This window comes from Nannospalax galili, unplaced genomic scaffold, assembly GCF_000622305.1.
Source record: "Nannospalax galili isolate Female #2095 unplaced genomic scaffold, S.galili_v1.0 scaffold19, whole genome shotgun sequence".
NCBI lineage: Eukaryota > Metazoa > Chordata > Mammalia > Rodentia > Spalacidae > Nannospalax > Nannospalax galili.
The window spans coordinates 901,407-915,002 of NW_008342110.1; the positions used below are offsets into that span (position 1 = coordinate 901,407).

Below are 13,596 nucleotides of genomic sequence, written 5' to 3' on the forward strand. Positions count from 1 at the left end.
AGCTAGGGGAGAGAGGAGGTCACAGAGGGCTCAATTTAAGTGAAGGCCAGACAGGCTGCAGAAATGGTTCAGGGTTGAAGAGCACTACTTGCTCTTACAGAGGACAGGGGTTCAGTTCCCAGAACCCATATGGCAGTTAACAACCATCTATAACTCCAGTTCTACAGAATCTGATGCCCTCTTCTGCCCTCTGGGCATTGTACACACCGGTGCATGTAAGGAAAATACTCATTCACATAAAATCCAAAGTAAATAAATCAAAAAAGTTTAAGAAGGCCAGAGTGCAGAGAGGGAACCATGCCAAAAGAAAGTGTTTCCAGGAGGCAGAAGTGAGCTTTTGAGACCAGCACTGTGTTCCTTGCAGACACCAAGCGCAGACCTCTTCCACTATGACAGCATGAATGCAGTCAACTGGGGCATGCGAGGTGAGTGCTGCTGGCCATTGCTGCAGGGGGCAGGCCCTCCCAAGACTTCCCAGGGACTCTAGATACACTGCTTATGACTGCTGCTTGACCTTTGGCAAACCATCAGTACAGAGTCTGTCCCCATACTGGACTCTGTCCAAACCCCAAGTTCACTCTCCCTGACACTTCCACTCCCTCCTCTCCCTTGCTCTTCCCTTATCCTCTCTAGTCCCTGCCTTGGGCACTCTCCAGGACATTTGTCCCATCTGGGTCCCCAGGGTATCCGAGAGTGTCGGTCACCTTGTACTGCTAAGCTAGAGCTGCCAGCCAGACATGGTAGGGGGAAATGTGCATCGTTCCCAGAATTATCATGAGCTTCGTGCTCTCTGCACAGCAGGAGTGGCTGCATTAGGACCTCAGAGGACCCCCCCACCCCCATCCCTGAGGATGGAAGATCATGTCCACAGGCTGCATAGCTCAGATCCTTCTTGTTTTAAGTAGCTCGAAAGCTACTTTCCCCTTAGAGCCATTTCAAGATCAGCCAGCTTCTACCTCCAGCTACCCATCTCCTTTTACTGACCTAGACTCTCCTCCATAGTGAATTCAGGAAGCACAGGGACTCTGGTGGCCAAAGCAGAGGCCGTGTGGCGACCAGACCACCTAGGACAATGTAGTGATGTGGAGCTGAGGGGTGGGTCCTACTTTGTGCATGTCTCTTTTCTCTCTGCAGAGTACAAGGTAAAGAACACATAGACCCTTGGGGTCTCCAGGATTCTGGGAGCCACTACCTTGGGGAACAGCAAGAGGATGGCAGCACCATCTATGCAGGGAAGAAGCATAGATGAAGCACCTTTCAGGACTGACACTACCCTTCCCTGGCCCACTGTCCCTGAGTCCTCCCTAGGTCTCTTCCAACCTTTCCCCTGCACCCCGATGACTCTGGTGGCTTACCAATCACCAAATACTAGACATTTATATTCAGGAGACCTTGGGCCCACATTAATGCCAGATGCTACTAAGTTTAGCCTTAGCAATGTGAGGGAACTGTGGGGCCTTGCCAACCCAAGGAGGGAAGACCCAGTCCTTCTTCCTGACTAAATCTCTAGCCTTAGCAGATAAAGGAAGGAGCCTCAAAATATAGCTGAAAAAGACAAGCCCACCCCCATCACCCAAGCTAGACATGCCCGCCTTTCTCCTTAGATCTACCCATATGAACTGCTGCTGGTGACCACAAGAGGAAGAAATCGACTACCAAAGGATGTGGATCGGACCCGCTTAGAGGTATGTACAGGCAGATCCAACCTTTTGACATTGCAACATGACATTGTCATCTGTAAAGCTCGTACTCAAGAACCTCTCCAAACAATCCCAAGAAATCTAATGCTTTAAATAAGTTTATGGTTTTGTGGTAAGCTGCATTCGTAGATATCGTAGGCCTCAGGTTGAACACGCCTGGCACTGTAAAACCCTGAACAAAAACTTTTGGGTTTGAAGAGATCTCATAGTTGTCAGGTCTGGCCCAGCTCAGGAAGGGGAGACAGGAGCAAAAATTGCTGCAGAAGTAGAGACTTGAGCCAGTTTCCACAGCCCAAGTCTGTTCCACGATGTTCTGAGCTGCCGCTGCATCAGCTCAGTTGGTACCATGTTGCACAGCTGCCAACGCCTTCACCAAGGCCTGATGTTCAACCCAATTTGTGTCCATGGTGCACAGATGCCAATGTCTTCACCTGGGGCTGTTGTTCTGCAGACAGAAAAACAGCTGGATTTGGTTCCTGCACCCAATGGACCCATAAACTCAGGGCTGTACTAGAGCTGATTCTTATGATGGGGACAGGGAAGGGGAAATGGGGCAGACAGCACTGCAAGGAAGGTAAAAATGTAAGTCTGAAGTTAAAGTCTCTAGATTTGGGGGCTGGAACAATGGCTCAAGAGTTCAGAATATGTACTGCTCTTGCAGAAGACCTGAGTTTGGTTCAGAGTACCCACATCCGGTCGCCCACAACCACCGGTGACTCTAGCTCCAGGGTATCCAATGTCTCTGGCCTCTGTGGACACCCACACTCATGTGTACACACACACATGATTAAATTTACAATAAAATAAATCTTTTTTTAAGGTCTCTATATTTCAAGCTGGGCATGGTGATACACACTTTTAATCCCAGCACTCAGGAGGCAGAGGCAGGTAGATCTCTGTGAGATCAAGGCCAGCTTGGTTTATGTAGTGAGTTCCAGGTCAATTGTGGCTACAGGGAAACTCCGTCTCAAAAAAAAAATCTCTGGATTCCCCATTCTACTTCTGTCATCACTCGGTGGGCAGATTTTGCCCTCACAAAAAACTGGTAAGTGTCAGGCTAGTGTTTCCCTCAGCTGCCAGGAGTAGATGCAGGTGCACATCAAGACTTGAGTAGAGTCTGGCAAGGGACCAAGTGTTAAGTACTGGCTAAATGTTAGGCTGCTACTATTCCAATGTCATTGAAGCCTGGGTTGTTTGACACAGGCTTGCAGGAAGAGAAAGAATTTGAATGGACCAGGAAGGCAGGTAGGGTTGAATGGAGAGACAGAGGGGAACATCATAACAATCAAAACAGCACAGATAAAGATATAGAGGGTGCACCAGGCATGGCATTGGGCTTTCAAGCAACACAATTCACTTGACATAGAGTGCCAGCCCATCACCCTGTCCCATGGCATGCCCCTCCTCCCTGCCTTTCCATCTCCCTAGGTGCCTTTCTCATCCTGTGAGCCCTCTCATTTCTCATGGTGCTGCTGTAGAGATGACTGTACCCAAACCCTCCTCAAGTTCTCCCCAAGGTTGAATCACATGCCTGGTCCTCCAGCCTCCCCTTTGCCTGCATCCAGGTTCAGTCCAAACAAACACCTCTCCCCTCTCCATTGTATTGATACCTTTGCCTTTCCCTGTGCTCCCTACAGGCAAGAATGTACTGGTAAGGAGAGATGTCAGGACAGGTGTAGATTTGAATTCAGGCTTCCAAAAGAGGAAACTGTGTTCCTTGGGAAGAACATGTGAACCACCCTTGACCTAATGCTGAGGAATTCACCTAGGACAGAAGCAGAGGGAGGGGCCTGTGAATGGGCTAAGAAGCTCTGTAAATGTTCCCAGCTTTAGCATGCTGGATTAGCTGCCTAAGAACCTTGAGTGATTTTCCCCATGTTGGTAAACAAGGGTGTCTGCTGGTGCTGAAGAGGACAGCTCCCAACCAGCTGGAAGGAGCCAGCTTTGAGAAACCCAAGCATCTCCCGGTTCCCATAGCTTAGGCCAGGGAAGCTCAAGCTTCCTGAGCATCAAAATCACCCAGCAATTTTCACCACAAGTAAGTCACAATCTGGGGAAGGAGCTCAGGCCGATCAGGAATGTCTAAAATGTAGCACTGACACTGCTGAGTTAAAAACATTGGCCTAGCTGCTGCACCAGTTCTAGACCCTGACTGTGTCCTCAAGAAGATCAGAGAACAGACGTCCACTCATCCAACAAATGTTTATTACAAGTCTATTATGGCTGACAAGATGGCTCAGTGAGTAAAGGTGCTTGCCATGCAAGCCAGGTGACCTGAGTTCAATCCCCAGAACCCATGTAAAAGGTACAAGGAGATAACTGACTTCACAGAGTTCTCCTGACCTCCACACATGCACTGTGTTACACACACACACACACACACACACACACACAAAATGTTAATAATTTTTTAAATTTTATTTATTTTATGTGTATGCGTGTATAGCCTGCATGTAGGTAAGTGTACCCATGTCGTGCAAAGCCCACAGAGGCTGGCAGATCCCCTGGAACTGGAGTTATGGACAGTTATTAGCTGCCATGTGGGTGCTGGGATTCAAACCCGGGTCTTCTGCAAGAACAATCAGTGTTCTTAACTGTTGAGCCATCTCTCCAGCCCCACAATAAATTAATTTTTTTTTGTCTTTTTTGAGACAGGGTCTCCTTATAGCCCCAGCTGTCCTGGAACTCACTATGTAGAACAGGCTGGCCTCGAACTCACAAAGATCCTCCTGCCTCTGCCTCCTAACTGCTGGGATTAAAGGCATGCACCACTGTGCCCGGCCATATAAATTAATTTTTATTTAAAAGTCTCTTATAGACACCAAGTGCTGTTCTAGATGTTTACAACATGTCTGAACGAAACAGAGACACCGCTCTCTTAGAGCTCGCATTCTTACGTGAGAAGACAGACACTAAAGGACACAAATGAAAAACAAATGCTACAGTGTGTTATCAGATGATGAGGGCAATGGTAAAAGCAAAGGCACTGGGCAAGGGGACTGGGAGTTAGAAGGAGAGGCAAGCAGCAGTTTCAAGTACACTGATCAGAGTAGGTCTAGACATCCACTATGTGACATTTGAGCAAAGCGAGGGATTGCTCTTGCTTTCATAAGAACTTCCTGGGCAGAGAGACTAGCCAATGCCAGGCCTTACTGTAGAAGTGGGCCCTGTGTATTAGATGACAGCAAGAGATGAGTGTGGCTAGGGCCGTATGGTAAAGAAAAGAGGAGGAGGAGGAGGAGACAGAGATCCATCAAAGGAGATGGAGAGCAGATCATGCTCTATGACAGCCTCTTAAAGACATCACCACGGTGATGAAAGCAAGCAGAGATCAGACACCGCCATGCACTGGCCACAGTCTCTACACTCATACCCACCCTTGCCATACTGAAGAGGCAAGTACTAGGTTGGTACCGTTTTTAGAAGGGGAAATTGAGGCCCAGGAGAGTTGCTCCCTTGCCCAAAGTCATACATCCATGCCCATCTAGCAATAAAAGCCATGATAAAATATGAGCTCTGTGGCACTAAATAGGCCGACGAGCGGCTAACTGTTTTGTGGCTGTCTGCATCGTTCTCCAAGCATCCTGCTTTGCCCAGTCAGCTGATATAAATGCTCTGAGAATCCAGGAAGCTTGCAGCCAAGAGGTATGCCATATATTTCCCTTTTGAAACTTGATTTTAAATTTCATTTTGAAAAATTTCAGACCTCCAAAAAAGCTATAGGAATATTAGAATGAACACACATCTACCCTTCACCTAAATCTATCAATTGCTAACATTTTTCAATTTTTTTTTGGCTTTTTGAGACAGGGTCTCCCTGTAGTCCCAGCTGACCTGAACTCATTATATGGACCAGGCTGGCCTTGAACTCACAGAGATCCGCCTGCCTCTGCCTCCTGAGTGCTGGGACTAAAGGCGTGCGCCACCACACCCGGCTACATTTTGCGATATTTTAAATGTCGTAAGTCTACAGGCTTTTGATAAGAACTTTCAAGATTGCTGAGATCAGAGAGGAGGAGGGAAGAGAAAGGGGGGAGGGGAACCTGCCATGAAATATGGAACAATGTTTGATCATACAACAAACTCGTTTCCATAGAAAAAGAGAGGAAAAGACATTCACTCTTCTGATGAGCAGCCTGCCAAATCATTTGTAAAAATATTTAAAAGTGATAAAAATACTATGAAACATTGCATATGCCCCCTTTTACCCCTGAAGGAGAGCTGGGTAGAATTAACCACACGTGCTCCTGGGGACAGATATATGGAACATGAGTTCGTAAAGGAGGGTTCAACCATGGTGCGCCAAGAGGAGAGCACATGCACGAGAGGCCTCTGCAGCAGCCAAAGCAGCTCCAGAGCTCCCCCGCCCCCAGGAGACGTTCCACCTGCACTTTCATCCACTCCACACACACCACACACCTCCCTTTGTCGACTCTGAGCCAGGCACAGGGTACTCAGAGGAAGCGTACAGTGACTGCTGCTGTGCCCATACCTCACATCCTCATGCTGTCTGTGTCCCTCCACCTCCCTCAGCGCCACCTGTCCCAGGAGGAGTTCTACCAAGTCTTTGGCATGACCATCTCAGAGTTCGAGAGGCTCGCCCTCTGGAAGAGGAATGAACTGAAGAAGCAAGCCCGGCTATTCTAGGCAGAGGCTCTATACACATAGATGCATTTATATAAAGATGTATGTAAATCTCTATCCCGATGCGCGATTTAATCCTCTTGTGTAACAAGACATGCTGCCTGCCATGGGACTTGCTTTTCTGTACTGTCAGGCGAGCCCACATCATCAAGGTATTTTTAATGCTCCTTCTCTTTTTTAAGTGCTGTGGGATCTGAAGGGATTTGAAGGGACTCTATCCTTTTACTTGGGGATCTTTTTTATACTGAAACATCTTTCCCACCTTAAGTCCCCCAAATCTAGCTCTCTCCCTTAGAAAGTTGCCTGGAGGAGTCTCTACTCCATGCCTCTGGCCCTTCCCCCAGTTTCCAGGGCTGATACTGGCCATGCAGTTTTCACACAATATGGCCTCAGAAAGGGCCCTCTCGTGAAGGTCCACAGTGATCCACCCAAATCAGTGAGCGCCTTTGAGGACTCATGAAGAATTTTCTTGACACCTCCAATTAGGAGCTCAGTGCTCTGTGGGGTGAAGCAGTTAGATGTATGGGCCTCAGATTCAGTCCTTATGCCAGTACAGAGTGGATGGACCTTGGCCTCTCCTCAGCACAGCAACCCTCCTCCTCCTGCCCCTGGTCCTGACCACTCCCTTGTACAAAAGTAGGATTCATGGTACAAAAAGGAAAAAGACACTTCCCTTCCTTCCACCATCCCCAGCTGACCCCTCTGCATGGCCTGGAGTTGGATAAGTAGAGAAAAGGAGAGAGTAGGGACGGGACCTTTTGGACCACCCACTCTCTCAGCACTTCCAGCACCTCCCCACCCTTCCCCCTTTCTAGGAGAGGCCATTGTTGCAGCCTGTACTCTTCAGCCTTATAACAATCTATGTGCCTGATGATCTATACACCACAGGGCTAATGTTCCCACCATAACTCCTGTGAGCATCCAGACAAACATGCTCACCACCCTGTGCAGGGAGAATAGGCCACACCCCCAAAGAAAAGCTCTTCGTCTATGCTACTGGTCCCTAGGTGGCAATCCATCCATTTTGGGCCCCTACCCATCCCCAGGTCCTGAGGCAACATTTGCTAAGCCTCACAGGGAAGCTTTCAGAGGAGTGGCTGCTCAGGGGATTCCAGAATAAGGCACTGTTCATGTTCTTCCCGATGGCCCCAGGGACTGCCTCTCCTGTTTTCTGAAACAGGGGTGGAAGCTAAACCTCTCATCCTTCAACTCTCAAACCTTCAACTTTGAGTTGTCGATGGGTGGCAACTTTCCTTCTCGGAGATGCCTTGTATCACAACGTTTTGGGATCAGAGAGGAAGGATGAAGAAGTACAAAGGATAGCTCAAGAGGCTGGTGACGTGACACGGGCAACTGGAGAACTGACTTCAGCAAACCCTCCCTGTGCACCTGCTGATGCAGAGCACCTGCTGCATGCTGAGCACTGAGTGGGGGAGGAGGCAGCTGAGCACTGAGTGGGGGAGGAGGCAGCTGAGCACTGAGTGGGGGAGGAGGCAGCTGAGCACTGAGTGGGGGAGGAGGAGGGACACTGGGATCCAAGCAAAATGGGCCCTAGTCTCTGGGGCCTGTCTAGTAAGGACACCTGGTAAAGCGTATACCTAGACATAATGGATGCAAGACAGAAAGTGAAAGAAGGCCTGAGAATGGATACGCAATGTTACTGAAGGTATATGCAGCTGGTGCAGACCAAGGAAGGCTTGGTGGAAGAGGTCACATGTGAGCAGAATCAGGAAGGATCTGAGGAATCTCAAGTTGGATGGATGACAGGATGGAGGCATGGGAAGGGAAGTCTAATGTACCCTCATTTAAAATGTCACACCTCCCTGCAACTTCTCTTTTTGGCCAATGTCTTTCAACTTTCCTGATGCGTTAGGGATGTCCCCAGGCAGACACAATCATTGAAACTGCCTCATTATCAGTGGTTAACAACTTGTGAGACTGAAGGGCTTTTGTTATTGTTGTTGGATATTTTTGTTTCCCATAAAAGCACATCATTTCAACCCAAGCCTGTGTCCTTCTCTTGTTTCTAGTGTGGGTGGAAGTAGCTGGCATGGGCAGAGGCTGACTGCACAAAAGAAACTAAAGAGCCAGACTCTCGGTAGAGCTCAGTCACTAAAGTCACTAAAAGCCCAAAGACAGCTCAATCCATGGAACCCATGTAGAGAAGCCAAGAGCAGCGGTGCACTCTTGTAATCCCAGTGCTGGGGAGGTAGAGACAGGTGGACCCCTGAGACTTACTGTCCTGCCAGTCTAGTCTGATTGGCAAGCCCCAGGTCCTAGTGAGAGACCCTATTTTAAAAAGCAAGGATGGGAGAGAGACAGAGACAGAGACAGAGAAAGAGGAGAAAGGAGGAGAAGAAACAACTATATAGCAGTCACTTTAGCCTTGGTTTCTTTCCTGTAAATATAATATATGACAAGGTCAACATTATCCAAAGTGTTCTCTGTTGAATGCAGAGGATCTTCCAACTACAAATAAGACTTTTTGATCAAAAATAATCTTGAAACACCATCAGTGTGCCAAGTCCTATGCTGAGGACTTTATACATATCAACTCATTCAGGCCTCTGTAGCAACCCAAAAGGTAGCCACCGTTAATATCTCCATCTACAGATGGAACAGCTTTGAAGAAAGCACATAATTACCACCAGTAGGGCCAGGAGTCACCCCAGCCTGTCTAACTAGAAAGACCAGCTTCTCATTCTTAGCAGGTAAGACCCTTTCAGCTAAAAGTGCAAAATGCCTTGTGAAAAGTGGCTTACCCAGACAAAATCCCAGCATGAAGAGAGGAGACAGGAAGTCCCACCCCTAACTGAGGTGCTTGCTATTAGCAACTGACAGCTGCTGGAGGAGGAAGAGTTGCTTTTCTTTAAGGGTAGGTTGACATCCCCCCAGGAGGTGGCCCTACACCCCAGAGTATTTGGGGAACACAAATTGAAGTCCATTGGCTTTACAAAAAAGGAGAGTGTTGTGATCTGAGCAGAGATGGGGAGGCGGCTGAAAATGATCAAAAGACATTGTATGAAATTCTCAAACTTAATAAAAATATTATTTTTTAAAAATGACTTAAGCAATGAGAGCACGTCTTTCACAACCAGAAGTGCAAGATGTAAGACTTGTGAACGCAGCAGTTCCGGGATGCCATCCAAAAGTCCAGGTTCTTTGCACTTCTCCAAGCCCACCAACCTTGACAGCCTGGCTCTTGTCCTCCCCTCCATCACTGTGCCCCTTGTGTGTGCTAGAGGCTGCTGTGAGTCCAACCATATCAAAAGACAGGAAAGAAATCTCCCTTTGCATGTCTACTTTAACGTGGAAAACTTTCCTGGAGGTTCTCAGTCTGTTTCTGAGAAAGTGCTCAGGCCTTGCTGGCTAGAACCAGTATAGGTCTCTGCCCTTACCACTGGAGAGGTCAGGAAATTGAGCCTTTGGCACTGTCAGCCACCACAGTGGGAGGCCGACCCCACTGTGAAAGAGAGCAGGGAAGGAAAGGCCACTGAGTGAGTGTCCGGGACTTAACCACACTCACTATGCCGTTAAATAGACTCACAGTGCACACTGCCAAAGCCCCTGAGATGTCCTGTAGTCTTTTTAACTAAATAGTTCACAGACTAGTTCTACATTGCTCTGTGTATCTCGGCCGCAGGCAGGGGGATTTTGGTGCAGAGATCAGGCTCCCTGTTTGGAGCTATGAAGCATAGCCATTACAATGGCTTTAATTCTAACCTGTGATGTCTGTAGCCCCCAAAGTTGTGTTCTACCTTCTTACTGTAAAATTGCCAGTGTCCAAAGATGTTATATGTGTGGGGAAATGCCCCCTTTCTAGAACTTCAGAAAGTCTGACAAGAAAGTTTGAATCTGTCCATAAAAGGCAGACAGCTCAGAGAAGAGCAGCTCAGGTTTGCAGCTGTACATCTTGTGGGAGAATTTGTAACACACATGCTGATGGAGAGGGCAGGGTGAGGCTAGGAGTCTGCATTTCTCATCTCATCGGCATTCCCAATTGGAGATGACACTTTCAATGGCAATGATTAGAGCAATTCCCCCTACATCCACTATGTTAAGCACAGAGCAAGCCAGACTATCTACAATGCATGAATGGATGGAGGGTTCTTTCTAGCCCCTCTGCAGGTTCTGGCCCCTTCCTACCGGTGTACCTCTAACCTCACTTTCCCCTGTACTCATTCCACTCCTTCCTCACTGGCAACCTCAAATAAGACAAGTTCAACCTCAATGCTTTGCTCATATTATCTTGCGTCTTACTACACTCTAGTGACTGTTTTCTCTGGTGACTTGTTTTCTCTTTCACGCAGCATCCAAAGCAAGTCCCTTCCTGTTCCTTTCCCACGGTAATCTGTTAACTCTGCAGCAGCTGTCTTTATGCACCATCTCCCTTCTGCTTACTTGTTTATAATCTGTTTCTTTTCTAGACCTGAGTGCAGGAGGAGAATGCTGCATACTGTTTGTTTCTCAGAGCCCCTGCCTGGCAGCAGATGCTCGAGAAGTAAACATTTGTTAATTGCATATGTAGACAGGAAACAAAGACACATTTCTTGGGTATCTTTTTGCACATTTAAGCCACTTGTCTGGGAGGGAAGGGAAAGTTGGAACTGGTTCTTTGGGGGAGGGGTTCATTGTGTGTGTGTGTGTGTGTGTGCACCTGCACACATACCACAATGCATATATGGAGGTCAGAAGGCAACTTATTCTCTCCTTCTACTACATGGGTCCCAGGGATCAAACACAGGTCATCAGGCTTGGCAGCAAGTATCCTTGCCTACTGAGCCTTCTTGGTGGCCTAGAATTGACTCTTACTGAAGAATTATGGGATAAGAAGTCAGGAAGGAGTCTAGTGTTGTCTCATTTTCAAGATGTATTGATTTGTATGTGTGTATGTTTCTGTGTGAGTGTATGCACATGTGTGTGCTCGTGTATGCCCCAATGGATATACATGGAGCTCAGAGGAGGCTGTCAGGTGTCCTATCACTCCCTGCCTATTCTTTGGAGTCAGGGTCTTTCCCTGAACCTACAGCTTGTGTTTTCTCAGCAGCCAGCAAGCCCCAGAGATCCTCCTGTCTCAACCCTCCTCGGACCTGGGGTTACAGGCATGCTTGGGATATTAATAAGGTAGAACACAACGTTAGAGACCACAGACATTGCCGGTTAGAATTAAAGCTACTACAATGGCTTTACCTTGTAGCTGCAGACAGGCCAGCTGAGTAATGAGCAGATCAGGACAGGGAGCCTGGATGGCTGGTCCAGGAGCCCCTAGACTGCAGCAGACACCCAGCACAGATGTACAAACACGGGCTGTGGACGGTGACAGAGGCTGCAAATGACCTCTATGCAGAGCTACACGTGGTCTAAAAGCAATACTATTAAGCACAGTCAGCATAATTTAAGGAAAACAAAGCACTTCAAATTTAGCGAACTGCTAAAATTAATAGTAATTAACATTATAGAACTGTGGCTGTTCCACTAATGCCCTGTGTCGAATGAAGCTCTAAGTATTTCATGTCACTAAAAGTTTTGACTATGCAGTGACCAAGATGCACTTCCTTATGCTGCTGTGAGCTGCTGCCAAACCACTGAGAGATCAAGGAGTGGGCCGGTAATTGAACAAAATGCAGAGGCCTCTTACTACTTCCTCCTGCCTCTGGAAGAAAGAGGCCAGAGAAACCAGAGGCCAGCAACCACCACCCATGCTTCGTTCTCAGAGCCAATTAGGGGCAGATGTGAAGATACGGCAAGCTAAAAGATAATGTGGCATATATACCTGTGGCCCATGAGTTTCCTTGTCAAACTAAACTATCCCACTCAAACCCCACCTTCATCAGCATCTCTGAAGCCTCAGGTCTTGTAGTTTCCCCAGACTATGCGCTCCCCCTTAAGGCCACTTCTAGAATTGCAGGGAGATAGGCCTACCTCTCTCCTCCAGATTCTCCTGTTTATGAGGGCAGTTCAGGTCTGGAGCCTGCTGGCCTCTTTTGCGGCAGAGTGGGAGAGACCACCTGAAAGTCGAGACTAAACCATCAAGGAAGAACCGGGTAGGGGAGCAATGACTGCTCTGTTTGTGTAGCTAGATCTGTGCTGTCTTTAAAGCCTGCTTCCCCCATAAATCACTCTTTGACTTTAAGCTGCTCCAAGTTCCACCAAAGGGATTGTGACAGATACATGGGCTCCTAGAGTGAATTAATACTGACAGTGAAGTCTTGTGAGCTGTCTATGTGAGGGAAGTGACCACAATCTAATGGCATGGCTATCTGCCCCCACAAAAGCACATGACAGGATGTGGGGAGTCACTAGGAAAATGGAGAAACCAGAGCGAAGAGTAGGAGCTTGCCTTGGCCAGCCACTAGAGCTTGAAGCAGTCCCATTTGCATAAAGAGTTCTTTGTAGTACACAAGCATGCCTTCTTCCCACTCCCCAACACGCTGGCCCTCCTGGATTAGAACAAACTCCATGTGGCCTGAGCAGTTTGTCTTTCTGATGAAATAACATAACCACTTGATTTTTAAATGCCTGTAAAAAATGTCACTCCTCATCAGGCACTGTGGCAGTGGGGACTGAGAGCCTGGCAGTCCTCCTGCTTGAGTGGGAGAAACTGACACACAAAACTCCCTGTAGGGGGCAGCTTGAGTATGTAGTCAAGATTTCCTTAAAATTTCCATAAACTTCTTGGCAACTTCCTGAGAGGAAACCCACACTGATGACAGGATAACTAAGACTTCCAGTGACAGGTCAGGCATGCAATAAGTGCTCTGATTTCGTCTATCTCCTGGGTATGTACGGCTTTCATCCTCAGTTTGTAGATGAGGATACCGGGCCTTTGGTAAGTAATTCATCTAGTGTTTCATAGCTGTTATGTGGCAGAACCTGAACTTGAACTCAGGGCCATTTCACCTGATATCCATGCATTTAGCCACTGCATAATAACCTCCCTCAACAGAGTGTCAGGTGGTATTTGGAGAAGGCTCACTGTGTGCCACACATGGCATCAAGCATTCTACATACAGGATTGTGTTAGAGCCTCACTACCTACATGCTAGGAAGTCTTAGTAACCTGGATTTTTACATTAGGAACTTGAGGTTCAGGAAGATTAAGAGTCATACCCCTGGACAACAGGGACACGTTTAAGACATCAAGTTCAGGTCTACTTCCTCTACTTTCCACTCCCACAGAGCGGAGTGGAAACACAGGGACGGAATGCTGTGGCTAAGCCATCACAGAGCCATGCTCCCACCATTCCACATT

At 47.7% G+C, this 13,596-nt stretch overlaps 1 protein-coding gene across 11 annotated transcripts in view; it reads left to right on the plus strand.

Annotated features, from left to right (window-relative positions):
• Ablim3 (actin binding LIM protein family member 3) overlaps positions 1-8,349 on the plus strand; it is a 138,895-nt gene extending 130,546 nt beyond the window's left edge. For 10 of the 11 annotated variants that reach the window (XM_008837895.2, XM_008837896.2, XM_008837898.2 and 7 more), the window contains 4 exons: positions 365-425; positions 1,135-1,142; positions 1,605-1,685; positions 6,234-8,349. In XM_008837895.2, coding sequence (XP_008836117.1) covers positions 365-425; positions 1,135-1,142; positions 1,605-1,685; positions 6,234-6,347 — 264 coding nt within the window. In that variant the 3' untranslated portion in view covers positions 6,348-8,349. The remainder of the gene's footprint in view (positions 1-364; positions 426-1,134; positions 1,143-1,604; positions 1,686-6,233) is intronic. The other variant, XM_008837893.2, reaches the window with a different exon arrangement.
• The last annotated feature ends 5,247 nt before the right edge of the window (positions 8,350-13,596 follow it).